The sequence below is a fragment of the Macrobrachium rosenbergii genome, chromosome 2 (assembly GCF_040412425.1).
Source record: "Macrobrachium rosenbergii isolate ZJJX-2024 chromosome 2, ASM4041242v1, whole genome shotgun sequence".
In the NCBI taxonomy this organism is placed as follows: Eukaryota; Metazoa; Arthropoda; class Malacostraca; order Decapoda; family Palaemonidae; genus Macrobrachium; species Macrobrachium rosenbergii.
Window position 1 is genome coordinate 38,428,643 of NC_089742.1, and position 20,983 is coordinate 38,449,625.

Consider the following 20,983-nt stretch of genomic DNA (forward strand, 5'->3'; position numbering starts at 1 on the left):
TAGGTTGTCAAGCTTTTATTCAGTAACATAATACAACATAAAATGGTAACAGATGATGGGATACATTAATAAGCTTTCACTTACAATAAAAAATTAAAATTAAAGTCTCACTCATTAAAATATTCTTGCAAGAACACCAAGTCTTCAAAACACAAAAGAAAACATGATTAAAGGTAATTAACAACAAAGGGGAATCAAGCAATATAAAAACAAAGATGAATCCAGTACATCTTCACCTTTCATTCTAATGACAAGTATACTCAAATTGAAAAAAAAAAGAAAAGAAAAAAAATCTGAAAATACAATATTTACTTGTTGACTTTTTTCAAGACAGAAAAAAATAGCAGCTCACTTCTTACAAAAAATAGTTATTTACTGTATATAACATTTCCTCTAAACTTCATATATCTTGTTACCATAAAACAATTGGCCATTACAGTTACAGTGTCCTATTAAATTTATCTCTGCAACTGCAGGTGCAGTTAACCGTCTAATTTTTATCTTACATAAAATATGGCAAGAATGCATATTCCTTAATTTCCTGGATATATACTAAAACATTTCAAGCTCTTCCAGTACTTTCTTTCTTAGTACAATCCAGGTGCACTGTAATGACCAGTTACCACATACATGAACAAAATGTTGTAATAACATGGGCTATGGGGGTAAACTCAAAGTCTTGATAAAACTTGAGGGTAAGGAACAATGTACTACAGAGGTTCACTAAATCTTGATCTGCGTAACGGGGAGATAATTATACCAGGTGGCACATCATGTTCACATCTCCAATCTCAAATGTGGAAGCTTCAAGAGATGCTTTATCACTGTCACTAGGAAAATTTAAGCTGCATTATCACATAAACAGTGCGGCAAATGCAACAAAAATTTTCTCATCAAAACATCACATTTAACATTTGATAATTTCTTAACTAGAATTCAGTTGAGATCTTTAATGAAATATAAGTTTATTCTCACTAAAAACAAGAAATGCTTCAAAAGGGAAGTCCTTTGTCCATATGAGCAACAAATATATCTTTATATATTTTAAACTAGTTTTCTTGCAAGATAACTTGCAATGACTCACTGATTAAGAGTACAAAGTTCAATCACTTTTATAAATCACTGATCACACTTCACAATCCACCATAACAGATTAAGTAACTGTTACCACAAAGAGGCACCCAATTCAATAAATGCTTTTCATATTCATCGCTTGGACAAAAACAAAGGCAAATAAGAAAAATGTATGATTACAATACAGTAAGGGCTGTACTAAAGATTCGTCACTAGAACGTCGTTCCACACACACACACACACACACACACACACACACACACACTCTCTCTCTCTCATGCACACACCAAGCTACTGTTCCCAAAACCTAATTTGTAGATCAAGGGATCTTAGGATTTTGGTTTCAATGACGGTCCAACCAAAGTATCACCTCGTCGATAAAAGAGCAAGTAGGGTACCCTAGGAGTGACATGCTTCAAAACATTAGCCTCGGAAACTGGTTTAACGCAGCTGTCGTCGTACCTCAGCCAGCAATTGTACCCACTGTGATATATATCAGCAATATAATGTCCCTTGGTTGCCTCTTTTCCATCATGATAAACCACTGCCAACAGCTTATACTTCCTCTGTAGAGTGGAAAACTTCCCTCGGCTATTCTGTGACATAAGCTCTGTGAAGATAAACAGTTTTTTAGATTTTACTTGGCATAGTTATTTTTATGTAGAAAGAAAAAATATAATGCTTATACTTCTACTTTTACTCAATATCAAAGTAATACTCCCGGTATAAAACACCAAGTTGTGTTATGCATCGGATCTGATGTCTAAGGGAAAGTGAGCTAACATAGCTAATTAGAAAAACTGATACATTCACCAACTGACTTTTGCTTCACATCTCTTTTTTGTTACTGTTTAATTTTCAAAACTGTAGAACAAATGGTTGACAGTAATATAGGTTCCATGCCTTTCTCCCTTCAGTCCCAGTTGCAATGCTTTTTGCCTTTTATCATCAACACCCTTGGGTTCTACTCTTCCCCATCTAGCAGTGCCTAAAAAAATTAACGAGCTCTAGTTTTTATTTTTCATCTTATAAATCCTTCAGGTTCCTTCACGTAAATTTATACTATAAAAATGTTACTTGGTAATCTCATATAACTAATATGTTTTTGACCATATAAAAACACACAAAAAATGTCTTGATCGAGAGGCCTGCCTACCTGGGTGAACGGTAGGGAATAAAGAATTTTGTAAGCATTCTGCCTTATTACTCAAACTTAGGTTATGATTTTCAGCACTCTTATCTTTCAAAACCTTTTTTCAGTGTTCTTTTTAACCTAAATAATAACATAGATTCACCCAAGCATATTATGCAAGCAAAACATGAAGTGAATTCAACCTGCTCAAAAGCAACATGGGTCATACCTGCTAATGTACAAGTTGTACCTCTTGAAACCAAATGTGCAGTTTCTATCCAACCTTTGATGTCTTGAGTACTGTATAAACTTGACCTTAAATTTCACATCCAATTTGTTAGCATATTCAAAAGTTATTGCCAACACTTAACTCCTATTTGAACTTTCACCTCTTGACCTTAGCCTTCACAAGTGCCTGTCTCACATAGTTCAAAACTTCCAGTCGCAGCTAATTTTTATTTGACCTTTAAGTAGACCTAAAACCTTGATCTTGAAATCAACTCCATACACTGGTACCATTCACAAATTACAAATGTCAAAAAGGTCCCATATACTTCATGGAAAAGGGTGAATCCCCATTTGACCTTCAACCATTATCAGAACATGCATGAAAAACATGAAGCCATACCCTTAAGTTTAGATATTCGGGCCAAGTTAATTTATATTTGACCTACAAACTCTGGGCCAGGCTTTGACCTCACACTGCACATTGGTTTAAGTTGCAGACCATGTGTGAAAATAGTCTCCATCTTGTATACTAGTCATGACGCCTATTTTTTTTGGTGGATTTTTTTTTTTTTAAATCCACAATCTTCCTTCATATTCAAGTTAAAATATGGCCAAACAACTGCCTCCCAATAAAGTCATCAAACTAAAAAAATCAATGGCCATGATTAATGCTAATATATCAAAATAATTTTGCAATTTTGTATTCCATGACAAACTAACATGAAAACACACTTAAAGTATACGGTAATTGATGTACAGCATTATTCATAATTACTGATAAATAACATGCACATATATTTCTTTGTAACCACAAATTTTGATCTTACCCTTAGTTATTTCCAGATCAATGGGAAAATTCACTTTCTTAGTAACCTTCTGCAGGCCTCCATCCTTGTCATATATAAATCTTTTAAGCTGCAGGATAAGTACAGTTGGTAGGGTCTCCAAAAGAACCTGTAAGAACAGTGCAAAACAATATTTAATAATTTTTCTTATTTCACCTAAATCCTCTGGTGAAAGAACAAAATTTTGGAATATCTACATTTAGAAATCATTGAGAGCATAATTATTACTTTCATGCTTACCTGTTTACACACTGTAACTTCCTGATTAGTTTTCGAACATGTGTAATCAGGAATGTCTTCACGACTAACGAGATGTTCCAATGCATCTCGCACACTTTCTACCTTTGGAGACTGTAATGGAAACAAAATAAAATTAATTTTCAATGCCATTAGAAAAGCATTTTGTAAGTACAAATGAAAACAGAATATGTACAACAGCTCATACCTGAGACTTTTGCAATGACTTGTATCCACTTCACTAGTTGTTCAATACTGTACATAGGTACTATCACTCCAATATGCTAGAAAATTTTTATACTTCATGAACACTATGTTTGCACAAAACTTGATTGCTGTAAGCCACAAGTGTGTTCTGACTTTTTAGATTGTAAAATACCTTTACCATCTTGCTACAAACACTAACAATCTTTATTGTTAAGAACAATCATTTTACTTAGGGGTCAACTACATGCACCACGTGACACGCTCAAGTGCTCATACAAAGATAAAGCTATACAATAATTATGGAAGCTGCCTCAAGTCTAACTTGCGTTACACCTCACAACTGTTAGCAGAGCAGTTTTTACAAATATACAGATAATACATTAGTTAAATTTTTCGACAAATCAGAGTTCACAAAATGAGAACCTTTTTCACTTTTTCCCTAGAAGTAGTTGCTCAATACAGCCCACACCCTATAGTTGTTGAAAAATATTAAACACTACAAAATTAAAATGAAGAGATAGGTAACGTAATATCTATTAGCCAAGTAACACCTAATAATGAACAAATGACCCAGTTGCCCCAAGGCCCTGAACTTTGGCCTTAACACCATAAAGCCACCCATCAAACATACAAATTTTAATGAAAATGTCAGATACATAAAACTACACAGTAATTACCAGATACTATTATAAAATACAGCAAAGCTACACAAATGAACTATAAGACAAGTACTGACACCAAAACAGAAGAACAGAGCCGCATCAAGTTTAAACAGCTTACAATGATTTACAAGACACAGGAATGAGGCAAATCCATAAATATGTTATGAATACATGAGGATCTGGTTGTGGTTCAAGGCCTCAATGAGCTCACATCTACTAACACAGGTCTAGCCTGGTGTCTAGCTACAAAGATATAAGTACATAAAATGGGACTCTGATGAGCTCTTAAGTTAGGCAACAACCAGCTTTCAGTAGATAAGATATGGGGTTCCCTTGCAGGCTATCCAACAATTTCACACTAAATTGTGATTACCCTAAGTAACCAATACTTCATACAAACCACAACCCAACAAAAGGCTCAAGGAACTAGACTATTTTACACAAATGCTAGATGTCCTATCAGGCTACTATAATAGACTACAGACATTTCTCCATTATTCACCATAATATTAGTAATATCCATTTTAAAGTAATGAGTCCCAACAATGACATTCACGAGAATCCTGAATCACAAGAGACTACCCCTACTCGGTGCATAACTGTAGCTTGGACTAGCACACAAACTAGCAATTTACAACACAAGAACAAAGATTATTAACAATGCTGAACATCATCTTTTTCACCCTCTCTGTTACTTTCACCAATGACTAAAGCACAGAATGAATTCTATCAATTTCCTGTCCGAACTTGCCATTTGGTTTCACAGACATGAAGTTACAGAAACATTTGTTTTTCTATAATTTAAGCAAGCTTAAACCTCTAAAATTGGGCTACATCAAATGTGTTGTTAATTATATCCAAATTTTAACAATTACCTGTGCTTAAACACAATGAACTGCTCTGCAATCACAAATACAAACCTGGATATCTAGAGGCAAGGTAGTGAAAGGCTGAAGGTTAGCTGTAGTGACACCACCAGCCTGGTGCAACACAGACCGTAGCTGACCCCAAAATATTCCACTGATAGGAGAAGGGGTGATGTGAGCTGTGCGAGTAACACAAGACCTCTTGCGAGGGCCCATAACCTGTTAAGAAAGAGAACAATTTACTCAGATTCAAAACCTTGTAAATGATAATCAACATCTTCATTACATCCCGCACTGTCAATAAATTACCTAGTTGCACACAAATGAAAAATTTTCTTGGTACAGAGCTATAGAAATTTTTGTGGCTCAATTTATGAGGCAAAACCAGGTTAAGAGACATGATTCTTTTCCAATCCCAAATATGAATTTGAACTTTGTGTCAAGAGAAAAGTGGGAAGTCACATCCCAATCCAAAATGAATGTAAATTGTTTCCTTATCTTATTCTGTGGCTTTCTGAGGATCCTCTAGCTAAGCAAGAGACAAACAGAGGGGATTTTGCACTGGGTCAACCAGTAGGAGCATAATGCTTAGTGTCCTGTGCGGCACAGTGTAAAGAACACTATGAGTCTTTGTAACAAACCTCTGACCCCAGCTATCTTGCTTTCTGCCATGTCCTTCTCATCTCTACTTCTATGTTTCTCTTCATTTATCTAAATTCTTTTAGCTTTACAGTTCACTTTTTAATCTCTCATAAGAAATCTTTAGGCAATCCCTATGACAGTCAGGCCATTAAACTATTCTATGATATTATTGTAAAATAATTATTTTTGCCCTGGAGCAGTACCATTTTTTAAACCCTGCAGAAGATAAACTGTGCAATCCCCTGAAATTTTACATAACCCAATTACCTGTAGTACAAGAAATGTCACTAAAAAATTTTACTTAAAAAGTAACTTATTATACTTGCCTGCCATTCATCATCATCCTCAGACAGCTCTTCATGATCAGACGTAATGGTTTCTCCATTAACAGAACCATTGACTGAGTTATCAGGAGTTGGACTACTATCACCACCAGCTAATTTTAATGCTTCCACCATCTAGAAGAGAATACAATGGTGTCAAAGTTTATGTTAAGAGCTAGATTCAATATCAATGCCTTGAAAGAAGCCAAATAAACTATGGTTAATAATCATGTAAAATATCTTAGTCATGAATGTACTCACATTTACAAGACACATAAAACAGATCCCAGGATAATAAATCTCCTCACATATTATCAAGGAGAAAGTAGTGAGTTACCTCATCATGTAAACCATTGAGGACGAGAGAAAGCATGCATCTTGCTGGCGGCATCTTGTAAAGCATGTAAACATATGAAGGTTCAAAGGGTGAGCCAGGCACAATCTCTGGTTCCATACGTGCTCCTGAGCTACCTTTTTCCTTCTTGCTAGGCTTCAAAATTGGAGCCATGTCCGAAAACTCATTAACATACTCTACACTGGAAATACAAAAATATACTTAGAGTAGCTGAAGATTAAATTGAACACTTTTAACTTGCCAAATGTCTAACTGCAATTACCAAAGAACAAACATAAAAAAAGGACTCAATCTTTATACCTTTCATTACTGAGTACCAATTAATTCATCCTTTTTAGCTAAATAATGGTACTTTTAAAACTTTGAGAACCAGGACCATAAGCACAATTTACATGTTAACAAAAATAATTTCTAATCTCATTATTCCAGATATCAACTTTAAATGCATCAATCATGACATGAGGAATGAAGGAAGAAGGATCCAAAAAATTTTAATCCTGCAGTGTACACAGCTTACACCTTATATATTTCACAAACACTACTTACCACAAAAAAATTGACACTTACATGCTATCAATGACTGGTGTTGTAGACTTGCCCTTTTTCAAACCAACAATGTTAGGTATGTTCTTCATTAAGTTATAAAAGGGAGGACAAGCCAAGAGAGCTTGTAAAGGGGCATTGACATAACACCAATATCCCTTGTTAATCAGACCTCGAGGCTGAAGAGCAACATGATGATGGTCCTGAACATAACCTCGTAACATACCTGGAAATATCAAGCAGCAATTTAGCAAGGAACATCATTTCAGAACTTTAATACATTTTAATAAATTTCTACTATAATGAAAAATTTTGGGAAACGCTAAAAATTCAGTGATCTTGGGCAAAAATGTAAAATTAGTGGATTTCCCTAAAAACATTCATTCATTATTTATATATATGTGCAGCATCTCAAGCTGTCATGCCATCTTCAAAAATTATACAAAATGACAACTTACAAAAAATAATGTAACAGGTCAACATCATAACTGCTTATCAATAACCTGTAACTTTTCTTTGCATGTGTAAAAATTTTTCTCATTTTAACATTTCAATTTTGGTTTATGCTCCTATTTTTAGGCTTTCTGTTATTAACTTACTTTCTTTGGGTCTTTAAAGGGGTTAAATGTGCAAGAACCCACTTTGTAGAAATATAGCTTTAAACCTAAAATGAATTACCTATGGAATTTTATGGTATTAGCAACAAGTCTTTGACTGATAACACTTTTATGATGTTACCCTGCATCATTTTACCTTATGGCAATGAAAGAATCTACCATTAACATATTAAGTGGTGAGACCAGATATCTATGCTATTTTCTCCTAAACCCATTCAAGTTAAGGTACCAGCAGTTCTACTTCTTAGCCAATGTAGCCTTTATTTACCCAGCAAGTTTAATGCTAATTTAATTTTCATCTGTATTTTACCACAATATATTCTTTTTGGCATTATGAGCATACTGTTTACTGGGAGTTTGTCCCTACAGGGGAGGATACCTCACTGTACTATATGTGCCAGGACCAGCTACAGTGGTCTGTGTGTCCTACACTCCACTGCATGCTTCGTCTCTTCCTGATTACGCTTTATTTCTCTCTAACTTTCATCTCTCTTCAAGAATAAATCCTACACGCAAGCCCTATGAGACTATGGTCTCTTTAAATAAACTATTGTGATAATGGTCTTTCTCAACTATTCATAATAATACCCATGCAATAATAATCTATTTTGTTGTGCGTGTGTGTGTGTGTGTTATAACAAATGTTAATAATTTTTAATATATGCTTTGTTCTTTGTGTAAGTTCAACTCTATGGAAGCATGGCTTTCATCACTAAGTAGTCCTGCTTCTAAAGGACTTGACTTAGTTTATATGAAGGGTTTATTTACCTTATGTTGCAATACAGTATGATTACTAACTTGTGCAAAATTAATTTCTATTTAATGAAATGATTGTGTATATATAATTATACTGTAGATGTAAGATTTCTGGAGAGTACTGAAGCACAGGCAATATAGGGTCTTTGTTACTTAATGGACTTTGTTATTTAAAAGAAAGCCAGACCCTTGAAGTGTCTATTAAGGTGCTACTGAATTTTATTCTGTTGAATAATACACATTAGGGGGCAGGTATTAGAATACTTTTCTGGGATAAACTGATGTACATGTTCTTTGTTCATGGTATATATACAATGGCCTCTGACAACTTTGCTTCTTATATTGTCTGAAACACTTTTATTTTGTTACTTCTGTAATATACTAATTTTTTTCGTCTATATTATTTTTGCTCGTCTTCCTTAAGCTTTCTTCTCAACTCAACAGTGTTCACAGTAATCTGATATGTACCTATAAGGTAAATTCACTTGTTATCTGTTTTTACAGTTGGAACTGCAACTATACAAGGAGGAAAAGTTTTTTCAGAAGTTAGTAATTAATACAGAAAAAGAAAGAAACAGTGTATATCAAAACACTTGATATGACTATATATTATGAGAATGATACAAATTTCACATACATATATATATATATACCACTCATAAATGTACTGTAATACCATATAGAAAAGAATACTTTCATCTTAGAAACTGTCTTACCTCCAATTTTTGCCTTATCAACATCTGCTTCTGATATTGGTGAAATAGCCTTGAGTACAGGCATATCACGAGGTGTATTATCTGATGGCTTCTCTGCATCCTGGTTAAATGGTGCTACATATGCAACCTGTTTGGCTACACTTCCTTCATCTAAAGGCTTGAATAACTGTGACCAACTCTTCTTCTGGGCCCATGCACCTCCAGGTTGAGGGTTGGAAACAACTTCAGACATGACAATCTCTTTCTTTGAAGCTTCTGCAATGCCCGATACAGTCCCACCTGGCGGGCCACTAGGCAACTCACGATCTACAGGCACTACCGATGCTCCTGCTACATTTAGTGATGGGGGTGGAGCAGCACTTTTAACTTCTGCAACTACATTTTCAACTGGTGGAGGAGCCACCACTCTGTATGCAACATTTGGAGGAGGAATATTCTGCGTTATCCCAGCTGGTGTGATAACTACTGGTTTTGGAAGTGTTGAAAAATCTACTCCTTCCTGAGGATCAACATTAGGTTGGATTTCATCAGACATAAATGTGATATCAGAAATACTAGAGTGATCCATGTTCAGAGATACAATGGGTTTTGGCTCATTTTTTGACTTTGTTACTTGGGATAATATAATCTGGTTGGTCAAAGCATGACTGCCAACTGGTTTGTTTGTTACAGACTGACTCATACCTGGAGGGGTACTATTAAGAACAGGTGGAGCTGGCTGAATTGGTGTTGATAATTTACAAGTAGCAGGTGATGGAGGTCCAATGTTAGACACTTTATTCATAGGCTGATTAGAAGTGACTACCTGCAGTTCATCTACCATTGGTGAAGGTTGTGTGGCAACAGGGGTGTCAGTTGGTGAAAATGTAACCTCTGAAGTGGTGGTGATGGTGGAAGTGGTGGTTGTCTCTTCCATGGTCATGGCAGCTGCTTGACTGGTCAGCGGACTGAGTCTGTCAGCTTCAGGCGCAGCTGTAACAGAGGGAGTTAAGTTAACAACTTGGGCTGCGACACCAATGGAACTTGAATTTTCATACTGAGAAGGAACTGGCTGTGGTGCAGAAACAAAAGGAGGGTTACCAGCTTCAGCCTCAACATTATTTACAATTTCCGGGTTCTCAGGAAAGTGGGATTCTTCCACTTGGGGTGGTGGTGGTGGAGGTGGTTGCTCCTGCTGGGCCACCACTTGGTATGTATGGTCGTGAGCATGATGAGGGGGATGCTGCTGCTGTGGTGGTGGTGGTGGGGGGTGGGTATGCTGCTGCTGCTGTTGCTGTAAATGTTGGGGATCTGCATGGTGATAATGATGAGGATGTGGCTGCTGATGTGGTGGTGGCTGCTGGTGGGGATGCTGTGGAGGTTGTTGGTGGTGGAGGTGCTGTAATGTGGCAGGATGTTGAGACCCTGGGGGTCCTGCCTGTTGTTGGTATGAAACCAAATGTCCTTGTCCATGATGCTGATACTGCATATACTGAGAATACTGATGAGGCTGAGGCTGACTATACATGAGAGGCAAACCTTGCACAGTCTGAGCAGCAGGAACATTTGGATATGAAGGGTACCCTCCACTCCTGACTTGGTACTGAACATTAGGGTATAAATATTGTCCAGGAATTGCCCCATATTGCGGTGGCATATCAAATGTCTTTTCTCCACCATAACCAGAATGATCACTACTAACGGAGTTGCTTCGCTCATTGTTCATCCTCCTTCCACGGCCTCGTGATCGACCACGGCCCCTTCCACCACGAAATGGCTCATATCTCCTTTCATATTCAGGTTTTGTGTCATGAAGAGCCTTCATTGGAGGCATATGCACTGCTGTTTGTTCTGGCATAATTGGGATAGACTGCATAACAGCTGGTGGGGGAGGAGACTGGGATGGTCCAGCATTAGGAGTTATTACTGGTACCTGAGCTTGTGTACCGCTGTAAGGGGAAAGATTGACATGGCAATTGGCTACATAAACAGTAGCACCATGAGGAAGGACGGGAGGCGGAGGAATCTGAGAGTATACACTAGTAGGCGGTGGCTGGGGATGTGGTGGAGGTGGCATATTAGGGTTGTACATAGGAGGGTTGCCTGGTGATGCAGCTGGGTAAGGCTGATATACCTGAGGCCCCACCTGCTGTCCCCCTTGCTGAATCCCAACCTGGCCTTGCCCTTGAACTGTCGGGGGAGGCACAGAGAATTCCCGAATGGCCACTTCAGCAGTGCCCACATTACCCGAGACCAGTGGCCCAGAGGTGGTGGTGGTGGTTTGGGCAATGGTAGCACTGGTGATGGAAGGGACCTGAGGAGATGGTGGTGGTGGTGATGTTTGCCCAGCCATCACACTCACCTTCCCTTCAGCACCATACTCCCCTGCAAGTTAAAAATGTGAAGAAGCTTAGTTTGGCTACTGAATGTGGAAATTAACTTAAAATCATACTAGTCTATGATAATTACTACAACAGATTCCCACGACTAATTTTAGTTTATATAAAGTTACCAAAACAAGTTAATTTTACACATTCAGATAAAGTATAGCACTGTTTTTCTTTGATAAGCAAGCAGTCCTAGTCATTAGTTCTGTACACCCTTGAAAAGGAAAAATCTTCTTGAAATGTAGCAAAATCCCGCCATGCAAGAAAACCAAACAAGAAACACATTTGGAGAATTCAGACAAAATAACAAATTAAAAGCACAACCTTATCAAGATGCATAAAACTTTTAGCACCTAATACTAAAATAAAATCCATGTGTTTCATCACTCTCTGAAAATTGGTATTAACTATTTAAATTTTGATATTACACATTTCCCCACTTGCAACCAAGTTAGATTCCAGACAGGCATACAGTTAGATTCCAGACAGGTATTACCCCTTATTTGTATTTCCCATCTCATGAGTGGCAAAATTGACCTTTAATATCTTTGCTCATCTTCAACTTATGCATCATACAGTATATGTGTAGTCTTTTATTTGTTCATTAACCTTTTTAATTCACAATAATGATAACCTTGTATTTCTCAAAAATCTCTATAAAGTAGCAAGTATTCATGGTCAATACTTAGGAGCAGTATTTCAGATGTCCTACTGGCAGTTAAAGATACAAGAGCACTAAAGAGCTTCACAAACAAAATCAAAGCAGTTGGTACATGTTAAGGAAAGCTGTTTAAGCATATAGGTTTCAATAATGGGCTATGAACTCAACTACCTTATGAGGCACAAGCTTAGTGTGTTTGTTTTTAAGAGGGCAAATTTGCCACTAGAAAAACAAGACAGCCTACAAATGCTAGTGGTCAAAAAACCAAAAAAGGATGACACAGTGTTTGTAAAATTATTAAGGTAGCAAAGATAAAACAAGTTACCAAAATTGCTCTAAACATGCAAAGCACATAACAATGAAAATATGTGAAAGATTGTAATCAGGCTTATACAAAAATTCTTTTTGGACAGCATCTAAAAAGTTTGTCAGACATTACATAGCCTAAGCAAGCCACACTGCCCACTTACTGAGGAAAACACACACTAAACACTCACTAATGGGAGGAAGGATAGAAAATGGGAATGCATCAAAGAACAAGTAAAATTAGGATAATAAAAACAAGTACAGACATTTTATCTTAATGGATGAGTTTTTGTTGTAAAATAACAGAAGTATGTAGTCATGGTTCAAAAGCATCCTTGGGATAGTAGCAGAAGGGGTTAAGGCATAGCATAGCATATGTAAACTTAGATCCACAAGCTTCTAGAAAAAATATTAAGCAACCAAAAATTAGAAAAACTTATGACAACAAGCAAACTAACATAAGCCATTATGAAGGCAAGGAGACATTACCAGGCATTCACAGCAATGATTTTTTTTTCTTTCATATGGCACAACAAAAGCACAGGCAGAGTAGAGGGATCAGGGTTGCTTTACAAAATCGTGGCTAAAAAGCCAGGCACTGAAGTTGGAGTTGGAGTTGTTGGACAGCAAGATTGCAGGAAGGAAGCAGAATGGAGGTGAAATGAAAGGCTAAATACTGTAGTGGGCACAGCTATGGATGACGGGATGCTACAAGAGACCTACGTTTAGTAATGTCTACAGTGCACTGACGGCATTAACCCCCTAGGGACATAAGGATCAAAGACATTCCCGTATAAAAAAAAAATAATCAAACCTTGTAATGAACTCTACGAGCCTGTTTTGATTTATTTGCTTTTTTAATATCTGGGCTAATGACCTGGTACTGAAACCATTAGGTTTCAGTACCAGCAGCAACTGGGGTAGAGTGGCTACCAGAAACATGCTTATTACAAATTTCCAAATTAATCATCTGGTGATGCAGGTCACTGATATGAAGGAATCCAAGAACTGCGCTCTCATCAAGATGAAACTACTGTATAAAGGATGGAATTTTTACATATTTTTTCTTTTTTTTTTTTTTTTTTTTTTTTTTTTTTTTTTTCATTAAATGGTTATCTCCTACATAAAGTTCATAAAAACAATATGATCTACCTACACTGATGACTATAGCTTTTTACAGATTTTTGACTAAGTGCATGACTATAGCTTTTTATAGATTTTTGACTAAGTGCATGACTATAGCTTTTTATAGATTTTTGACTAAGTACATCTGGTAATAATAGCTTGGTTTAGGCTACAGGGATTTAATAGAAAAATCAATCATATTTGTTTTGTCATGACCTCATCATTCAAATTTCATTTCCGTGGATGAGGAAATACTGTACTCTGTCTCACAATCTTGTGTCAGTTAAGACCAAGAGGTCCCTAATTCAAAATAATCATATATCATATTTCTAGGATACTATCACTCTTTGAAAACATAAAAAAAAAAAAATCAGCAACAGCACAGGCTCTTACCATAATATACTTTAGTGGTTTTTCCAAATTATCTAAAACTCTGAAGTAGCATATCAAATCCACAAATAATAAAATCATATAAAGCAGCATAATGAATAGTCAACTATCAGAACTTCAGATAAAAAAAAAAAAATTTACATCACAGGAATAAACATTACACTATACATTCAACCTTTCAATTTCAACCAAGGAATGTCATGATGGTTAAGGTAGTTCAACTTTGATAGCAATAAGATTGAAGGGAGTTTAATAATGAACAAAAAAATGAAAACCCCACCATTTGACCCTTGTTCAAGTTTTCATTAAACAACTTCTGCCATAGTCAATTCTATGGCCTTTCCTTTTTTTCCTAAGGATATAATATAGGTTCTTTTCCCAGTCAATACTGCCACCTACATAACTTTTCAACACAAAATTTGGCTTCACAACACAATTAGGACAGATACCATGTACATGCATACATTCACAATAAATTAGCATGCTTACTGAAAACACATTTTTTATATTTAATTTCATTAGTGCTCAAGTATAACCAAATTCAATACGCTTGGCACCTGGTTGGGGTTGTGACCTCAAGCTACTACCTATGTCCACGTGCCAATCTCTTTTCTCAGTACGTATTGTTCATCACCGAGGCTTTAGAGTTTTGATAAAGGAAGGTAATCAACACCCAGTATTTTATACCCAGATGAATGTGTGGCACATGGTCAGAAGTGTTACCTACTAAGCCACACCCTCCAGCCTGTTTCCAAGCCTATTTACTCAAGATAACAACCCTACATTAAAATTGTTAGTAGAAAAATAAAACTAGTACAGTACTTGAATATTCATCTCAGAGGTACTGCAAATTACAGCACAATTGAACTGCAAAGGTATCAAGTTTGAGAGTTGGAAGAACTAAATAGTTTCAATTACAAAGGATTAAGTTATCAGATGCACTTCACACCACGCTAAAAAGGCTACATAAATAATAATGCTACACTACTCACCATCAGGGAGGTATGTGACAGGCCCTGCAAAGTCATCTTCAACAGATTCCTCTACAGGAAGCGACTCAGGCGGTGGTGGTGGAGTTCCCTCAGATTCCACCACCACCACCTGAGGGGGAGTTTGGGGAATAGGTGGTGTGAGTGTGGCCTCCTCCACATCCTCAAAATTTTCACTCTGAGTTTCTGAAGCTAACAAAACCACAGCTGGATTGTCACTGTTGAAGAGAGAGAGGAGATGCTGCCTGTCCTCATCACACACCCCAGACAGGTCAAGAAATTCAAAGTCCTGAAAGAGAATAATTTAAATTATAATCGTTTGTATCTTATGGAGAGCATAAGGTCATGAAGTTCATACTCAAATGCCTGAGTACTAAAATCCTCTGCCACTACCACTGACTTCACTTGTATGAAAACAGAGGTACAGTATATCTATATTCTTTATGATTCCCATATTACATTTTTTAACAATAAGACAAAAGATTACTAATGTATTCAACCTGAAAAGCATAAACATTTTGAAAATTGGCCCATCCTCCACTGAACACAGCAGAATCTCTTGTATATTACTGACACTATCTGCTTGGTTCAAGTCCTTGTTGAGTGCAACTTCGTATATTCAGACATTTCTAACTGCATGATCATTTATTGTTTTCATGCTGTGTATATTGTATTGTCTATACACCTTGTTACATTCTGACATTTTAAGCAAACCCACTTTCCATTCTTCATATTTTGTTATATACATTATGACTACACTCAAATAAATTGCCTGTATATTTTGCAGCCATCCTAATTATTGGTTGTTATCCATGACAATTGTATGTAATAACAAGTGAATGTTTCGCTATTTCTTAGAAAAATCTCTATCTTTGATGCAATGGTGCTGAACTAACTGCTATAACACATCATCCCAGGGTGCAAGCAGTGTCAGTGGATCAGATGGATGGATGTGATGAGGTGGGGCTGGGGGAAGATGCAAGGAACAGAAATAGATGGAGAAAGCTGACTTGAGTGGCCAACCCTGCTATACAGTGGGACTAATAAGGTCGAAAGATGATGATCATCCCAGGATGCAAGTGAGGTTCAGTGCATAATTGAGCAATAAGGATGACTAACCAGTTTAGGTGGATACTTTGCTAGATGAATAAAATGCCTTTTACTTGTAGGCATGGCTATTAATATTTAACACATGCTTTTCTTTCACTTCAAGGAAATCACTTAAGATCAGTATAGTACTTTGATTAACAAATTTTTGGTAATGCCATTTTTTAATATCTCCCTAACCTAACTTCACATCAAAGGTAGCCAAAATAATATAATTGTGGAGTGTATAATTTTTTACATCCATTGTTTTTGTTTTAAAGGGCTCCTTTTTAAAGTTCTTACACACTGGGAGGTGGATAGGCAATTATATACTAAGTGCCTCAGGGTAATCATGACTGCTCAAGTGAGCTTTCTTATTTTTGTTATGTGGCATTTACACAAAATTTTCAACATATAAAAAAATACCATAATTTCTCGTGCTAAAATACTCGCAAAATTTTCCAAATCCTTCAGTTTAACAATGACTGTAATGTGTAAGAACTGCCACTGGGAAAAGAACCTGACTAATAAAACTGAATAAGACACCTTTCCATCTGGAAGCACCATAATCTTCCATAGACAAATGCCTCCTACAAGAGGTACCTCGAACCTAAAGTGAGAAATATGCCCTGGACAATACAGGAGGAAAGAGGGAGTGCCACTTGCCAGTTAGGATTCAGTGTGCAAGGCTGACATTAATTTGTCAAGAATTTCACTTTCTTTTCAGTGTGCAAGGCTGACATTAATTTGTCAAGAATTTCACTTTCTATCTTATAAAGCACTCTAGATTTGGTCAGGTACAAAAAAGGTAAGGGTCTCTGGTCCAGAATAAAGGGGTCAGTGGCCTTGATTTGTTCATGATGCATTTTAGCATTTAATCCACAATGATTAAAATCACTAATATATGATTTTATATATGCAAATGTACTACAGAAAAAAACTATAATCCACACAGTTCTTAATCAACTTAGGTGTACATAGAGTATGGGTTTCTAGGGTCTGGTATGGACATAGCAACCAAGAATCTTTCTAACTGGCCTTGCCATATCTTCTTTTGTTATAATCTTTTGTGAATGACTTAGGACATGACCATTGCACTTTTCAGATTCTTGTGAATCTTGTGGTTTATGCACAACATACAGGCCCTTTTCAAGTAATTCACTCATTTTAGGTTCCCCACTTAAAAACCCAATTCAAGCAAACATGCAATGCATTACTACCCTAATACAATTCAACCTTTATCTTAATGTTTTACTGTACTGACATTTTTATTTATTCATTAATTTATCTGTTTTTCTAATAACTGGTCTCTTCTTTTTGTATTCCCCATAACTTTGTTACTTCTTTTGAATGAACACCATATTCTTTGGAAGCTTGAATTTCAAGTCCTCTGTGGGCTTGTTCCTTTGAATAGGGTTCATCTTCTGAATAATAATAATAATAATAATTTCCCATTATGGAAGCAAACAAGTTACTGGCACCAACAACGATTCATATGCTTAGAAATAAAATAGATAAGAAACCGACTAATTTCCTCTAAGACTGGGCAGAAAGTAGCCTAAGTTTAGTAGAGGAAAAACCAAGAATATAGTTTTTGCACCACAGTAATGTACAAGTCCAGTAATGAATAACTCTACAAGGATACCCTACCAAATCATACTAGGATATTTTACTTTAAACTACTATTTGATATCAGAGTTTTTATGCTGTGATCTCAGGTCACCTTAACATGATTAGTTGCTCACACTCAAATCTGTCGCAAATTTGCTGTTACCTACATAGTTACCATTTTCTCTTATGTTTTGCCATTCACCCCAATGGGGCTGTTACTGAACACGGCACTCATGGGAGTAGGGCCTGTATTAAATTAAAATATTACAACGAGAGAAGCGAATGTCAGAAACATTTAAAGCTCACAATACAACACAAGCCTAGGATAATGAAATTTTAAGGAACAAAATATGCTAAAGCTTTAAAATACGATTTCTACCCAAACTAGACCTCTATTCAAATTTGCATACAACTGTGAAACACGTTCACAGCAAAAAAGGTAAATGTAATGAAGATGGCCCCACGAAGATACCATTAATACCGAGTAAGTTTTTTTTACTAAACAATACAGAAACGGGTATATAATACAGTTGCAGCGAGATCATTTGAGAAATTAACCATCTTTGGTTTATGTTTCTATGTGCATCCCTGAGGGGCTGGTACTAAATATGGCGAAAGTTCTGCGGAATATTGTGTTTAGTACCAGCCCTCAGAGATGAAAGTAAAAATATATATAAATGGCACTTAAATTTGTTATCCTGGTACCTTTCTTAAATTAGCCCAACCTGTGCTGCACTTAATACACCCTTTTCTATAGTAAAAAAAAATTAGTAACCGATATCTTCATGTGGCAGTCTCCTTTACATTTACCCAAATTACTCACTACCAACCCTACAACCTCATTTTACACCTCACAGAGAAATTAGCAATCCTAAGCTAGAGACATGGGCTGAAGAACATGAACCGATTTGGCATTAAAACACTACAAGCTCCGCAATTCTCGATTACAATCTGCAAATACCGCTTGTCTTTAAATCCATTTATACCGCTGACATAACAGGAACATGCTACCATTAAATCCTAGCTAACACGGCGTAGGGTGCAATCAGCTGATAGAGTCCTTCCCTAGATCTTATTCCAGTTCGACTGTTAGTTTTGGCCAACTGACCTCAGGTTTCGTTAATTCATATTAATTTACAATTTAAACATTGTAAAATAAATGTTAGAGTGGCATGTGCATGATATAAAATGTGCCAGGTTTCGGGGTAGGAAGACGTAGGTTGAATAAAGGTGTCCATTTTGTAACCAAACATAACTAGGTGTGCCCAACTGAGGTAGCTGCGTTCCGTTAGCAAATTAAAGGAACATGTTACTTTCCATTCACATCAAAGGAATTCTTCTAGTTTTCGCCCTGGTAACAGGGTAGGAAGGCGTAGGTTGAAAAAAGGTGTCCATTTGTCCTTCATTCAAGTATCTTAACCGTTGTGCCCAACTCAAGTAGCTACGTTCCTTAGGAAAATTAAAGGAACATGTTACGTTTCGTTTACACCTTGTCAATCAGTATTGTCTTTGCCATGTCTAAACGTCCTCGGCCCATTAAAACTATCGAATATTAAAATACATAAGGTTCCCGGCGACAATACCCCCTCCATACCACCCCCTCGAAAAACCACTTCCATCAACATGGCACACGTTCGGGGGGATTTGCCGCCTAAATAAACAAATAAAGAAATTAATAAACAAATTCCCACTGCGTAAACCATCCCATTCACTCCACACATTACTTACCTGAGATGTCGAGGACATTTCGGCCGGTTTTATATCATATATCGCGTATAGGAACCATTCTCGTATATACCCGTTCGGGAACCAACTAAACAGACAACATGGAGGCTACCGCAAGGACCGATTAAGAAATGGGCGCGCTGATTGGTCGGTTTTCTGTGGAAATTATGGATCGAGGGGTGTGATTGGTCAATTGCGAATCACCCGCCAAAACCTAGCCAATGGTAGGTTTGTTTGCATAATGCATAGTTAAGACCACGTGAAGGTTATCCTGACAGTCGTGATGATAAAAGCGAATAAGTATTGTTAACAAACCATCCCGCCGGTTTAATGCTATCTAATAATATATGTAATTAATATACTTTTCCACAATATCATAGTGGATATCAATGATGAATTCCATGGGTTTACTTAAGGGATCCTACATATAAGACTATATTTTTTTACATGCGTACCGGTTAAATGCTACTCATTAACATTTGAAATTGAGATACATTTCCTTTGTATCATAATGAACATAAATGATTAATTCCATGGGAATATCTGAGGGATCCTCCATATAAGACTATTTTTTTACACACGTGCGTATACACGCACCCATATGTATATATGCATGTATGTGGGTCTTGTTCAACTGTTACGTGTTGATTTATTTCCCACAAGTACTGGGCTTCATAATGAAATTTAGCAGCGACTCCTGAAAAAAAGCAATGGAAATAAATTGCAAATATGATGCTTGCTTTATGCATGATAGATTACGTAATATACAGTGTATATAATGAATGTATGTTATATATATATATATAGAGTATATATATATATATATATATATATATATATATATATATATATATATATATATATATATATATATGTGTGTGTGTGTGTGTGTGTGTGTGTGTGTGCAGGTGTGTGTGTGGGTTTGTGTGTGTGTGTATTTATGAGGCGTAGCTCTCTTGCAATTCTAAATTTTGCTTGAGAGTGCCTCAGGGTGAAAGCGAGAGATAAGCATTCCGTTGCATACTCCGCTCTCTTTCAAATAACAGAAGAGAAATTAATAAGACAAATAGCAAATAAACAATGAAGTGAGACGAATGTCATCCTGGACAAAAACACACAATTACGCCAGTTTTTAATTTAAAGGCATGACTGTTGTCTAAACATTGGTTATATTAATTCTTGAGACTACTGCGTTTAAATCTAAACATTATATATAGTTTACTCCTCGGGTATTTTGCCAAACTCGTACCCTGCAATATGCTTCAACGCTGAATTTGGTAAAGCATATGTTGATGTAATGCATTTCGGATGTCCGTGAGTTTCTTGTAGCATTTTAATCACCAAAGCAGTGAGACTGTTATCTAGGATTATTCAGTTATCGTAATTTTAATTTTTCATTTAATCTCTGCATTTTGTTGTGTCCACTGTACATAGTCGTTTACTTCTGTAACTGCACATTATTTTAGTCATATCAGTTTGATTCTTGTCACGGGCTCTGTTCATCCAGCTGTTGTGTTGATA

General features: G+C 36.4%; 1 protein-coding gene across 1 annotated transcript; it reads right to left on the minus strand.

Annotated features, from left to right (window-relative positions):
• LOC136845203 (trithorax group protein osa-like) lies at nucleotides 1–19,621 on the minus strand. The gene is made up of 10 exons (XM_067115254.1): nucleotides 19,466–19,621; nucleotides 15,044–15,329; nucleotides 9,204–11,567; nucleotides 7,139–7,340; nucleotides 6,554–6,752; nucleotides 6,220–6,351; nucleotides 5,306–5,470; nucleotides 3,520–3,630; nucleotides 3,262–3,388; nucleotides 1–1,684 (listed from the first exon to the last, which is right to left on the minus strand). The coding sequence occupies exons 1-10, from the start codon at nucleotides 19,481–19,483 to the stop codon at nucleotides 1,404–1,406; spliced, it is 3,885 nt and encodes a 1,294-aa protein (XP_066971355.1). The 5' UTR covers nucleotides 19,484–19,621; the 3' UTR covers nucleotides 1–1,403.
• Between the last annotated feature and the right edge of the window lie 1,362 nt (nucleotides 19,622–20,983).

Excerpts from the sequence above, each read along its gene's own strand:
- LOC136845203 (XM_067115254.1), bottom strand. Across the intron at positions 6,352-6,553 it reads TCAATGGTTTACATGATGAG|ATGGTGGAAGCATTAAAATT; the intron begins GTAACTCACTAC and ends ATTCTCTTCTAG. Across the intron at positions 3,389-3,519 it reads AAGTTACAGTGTGTAAACAG|GTTCTTTTGGAGACCCTACC; the intron begins GTAAGCATGAAA and ends CTGTTCTTACAG.